At 35.9% G+C, this 1787-nt stretch overlaps 1 protein-coding gene across 1 annotated transcript; it reads right to left on the bottom strand.

Annotated features, from left to right (window-relative positions):
- Nucleotides 1-553: 553 nt before the first annotated feature.
- On the bottom strand, nucleotides 554-1582 carry LOC121803929 (NAC domain-containing protein 90-like). The gene is made up of 3 exons (XM_042203504.1): nucleotides 1384-1582; nucleotides 1014-1297; nucleotides 554-833 (listed from the first exon to the last, which is right to left on the bottom strand). Exons 1-3 carry the CDS (start codon nucleotides 1544-1546, stop codon nucleotides 732-734), a joined length of 549 nt encoding a protein of 182 aa, XP_042059438.1. The 5' UTR covers nucleotides 1547-1582; the 3' UTR covers nucleotides 554-731.
- Between the last annotated feature and the right edge of the window lie 205 nt (nucleotides 1583-1787).

Genomic DNA, 1787 nt, shown 5'->3' with positions numbered 1-1787 from the left:
TATAATTATAAACTCATATATTGTAAAATATTAGTGATTGTAAAAGTATAATTAAAATATAAGAAATATATTATAATTAACAATTTCGTAAAAGAATATAAAATTAAAATGAATTATTAGTTTCGGTGGAAAAAGAATTTCAGATTTAATGTATAAGGATAATTAATGTTCATAATATTTCAAAATGACCATATGGTAGAGTGGTAAATGAATAGATATTTAGAGATGTGGTCATGTGATCAAGTCCTAGCAAAAATCTTAAAAAAATATTTTGAAAAAGAGAAAAACCGATTTCAAGTTCGCGGCGATTCAATGTGTTAGTGGTTTTTAGGGGTGAATCGAACCGGACTGCCTGCCGATTCGCGGTTGAACCAGTCGGTCCGGCTTTTAAAACACTGATTGGAACAAATGGAATGATAAATTGACTTTGAGGACCTAGTCTATACTAGTCTATATAGCGACAGCTGTGCTACAGAAAATGACAAATCGATTCTTTAGTGCGATTTAATATGCAATCTTCAACAAATAATTTTTTTTTAAAATTAAAAACAAATTAGTGTTGACCGATAAAGCCAATTACTTATTGACATTGTAATGAGAAATGCTGAATAAACTGACAATTACTACTACATTGTAATCTTATTCCAACAATCCATTAATACCATAGCAGGGTTTAGTCAAACCAATTTATATCACTAAACACTTCAATCTATACTCCATTTCATTAAACCTCAACTCATCTCCACAGCGGCCACACTAGTAGGCCGGCGATCAAACGCCCTCGAGCTCCCTGATACAACGTAAACCCGACACAAACACATTTCGTGCCTCAACTGTAAATAAAAATAACACTATTAACATAAGTGTTATAAACCAAAATATAATATTCCTATTAATTAAGTTGGGGATATTAAAGTTTCTGGGAAAAAATAAATTTTTTTAAAAATTTATGTTCGTGATATTAGGAGTCAATATTCACTAAAAAAAATGAATAGGGGAAGAGTTGATGGTACCGTGGGCATGGAAGTAGTGAGATCTTCTTTAATAGCTCTATATTCATTCATTTTCCACTTAGTCTTTCTTCCGGTGGGCGCCTTCCCCTTGTAGAACACCATGCTCTTCTTCACGCCGATCACCTTGTTCTCCGACGAGTACACATGGCTCGGGGACCCCGTTGCTTTCCAGTAGCCGGAGGCGGTGGTGCGGCCCGGACGCCCCCCGAGCACCTCCCTCTCCTGACGTGGCATGAAGAAGAACCACTGCTCCATGTCACCGTGGCATAGCTCCCCGCAATGTGCTGCAAAATTAACAATGCAATTTTTAAAAAAATAGTAGTAACAAATTGTTGCGTTTATATTGATGAGGTCATTAAATTAAATGTACATGGGAGTTGCCACGGATCAAGGCGGTAGATGTCGAGGATTGGTATGACGCGGTGAATGTTGCTGGTTTTATCATCTTCTACTTCGAGCTTGTGGTGAAGATAGAATGAGATGAGCTCTTCTTCCGTTGGGAAAAATCGAAATCCTGTGACCAATTCTTCCATATTTGTGTTTTTAACTTTTTTTTATGCTAATTTGGTACTATGTTGGTATGCTGGGTGCATGTATGGGAATGAGATGGTTATTAAATAGGTGAGATTATTACCGTGTTAAATTGGAAAATAAGGTAATAGTGAATCTTGCCACGCGGTGTGGGAAAGAAAATATAGATACTCCTGTCCCATCATATTTTTAGATTTAAATTTGACAGAAATTTGTTTTGGTACATAATGAATCGGTCAACTG

This window comes from Salvia splendens, chromosome 1 (assembly GCF_004379255.2).
Source record: "Salvia splendens isolate huo1 chromosome 1, SspV2, whole genome shotgun sequence".
In the NCBI taxonomy this organism is placed as follows: Eukaryota; Viridiplantae; Streptophyta; class Magnoliopsida; order Lamiales; family Lamiaceae; genus Salvia; species Salvia splendens.
Note: the sequence above shows the minus strand (reverse complement) of the source record. Positions and strands in the feature narration are given on the sequence as shown.

What these genes read in the sequence shown, in the direction of transcription:
- LOC121803929 (XM_042203504.1), bottom strand. Translation starts at nt 1,546, where the DNA reads ATGGAAGAATTGGTCACAGGATTTCGATTTTTCCCAACGGAAGAAGAG. An exon ending in TGATCCGTGGCAACTCCCAT is followed by an intron (nt 1,298 to 1,383) that starts GTACATTTAATT and finishes TTAATTTTGCAG; the next exon opens with CACATTGCGGGGAGCTATGC. An exon ending in TCACTACTTCCATGCCCACG is followed by an intron (nt 834 to 1,013) that starts GTACCATCAACT and finishes TTTTATTTACAG; the next exon opens with TTGAGGCACGAAATGTGTTT.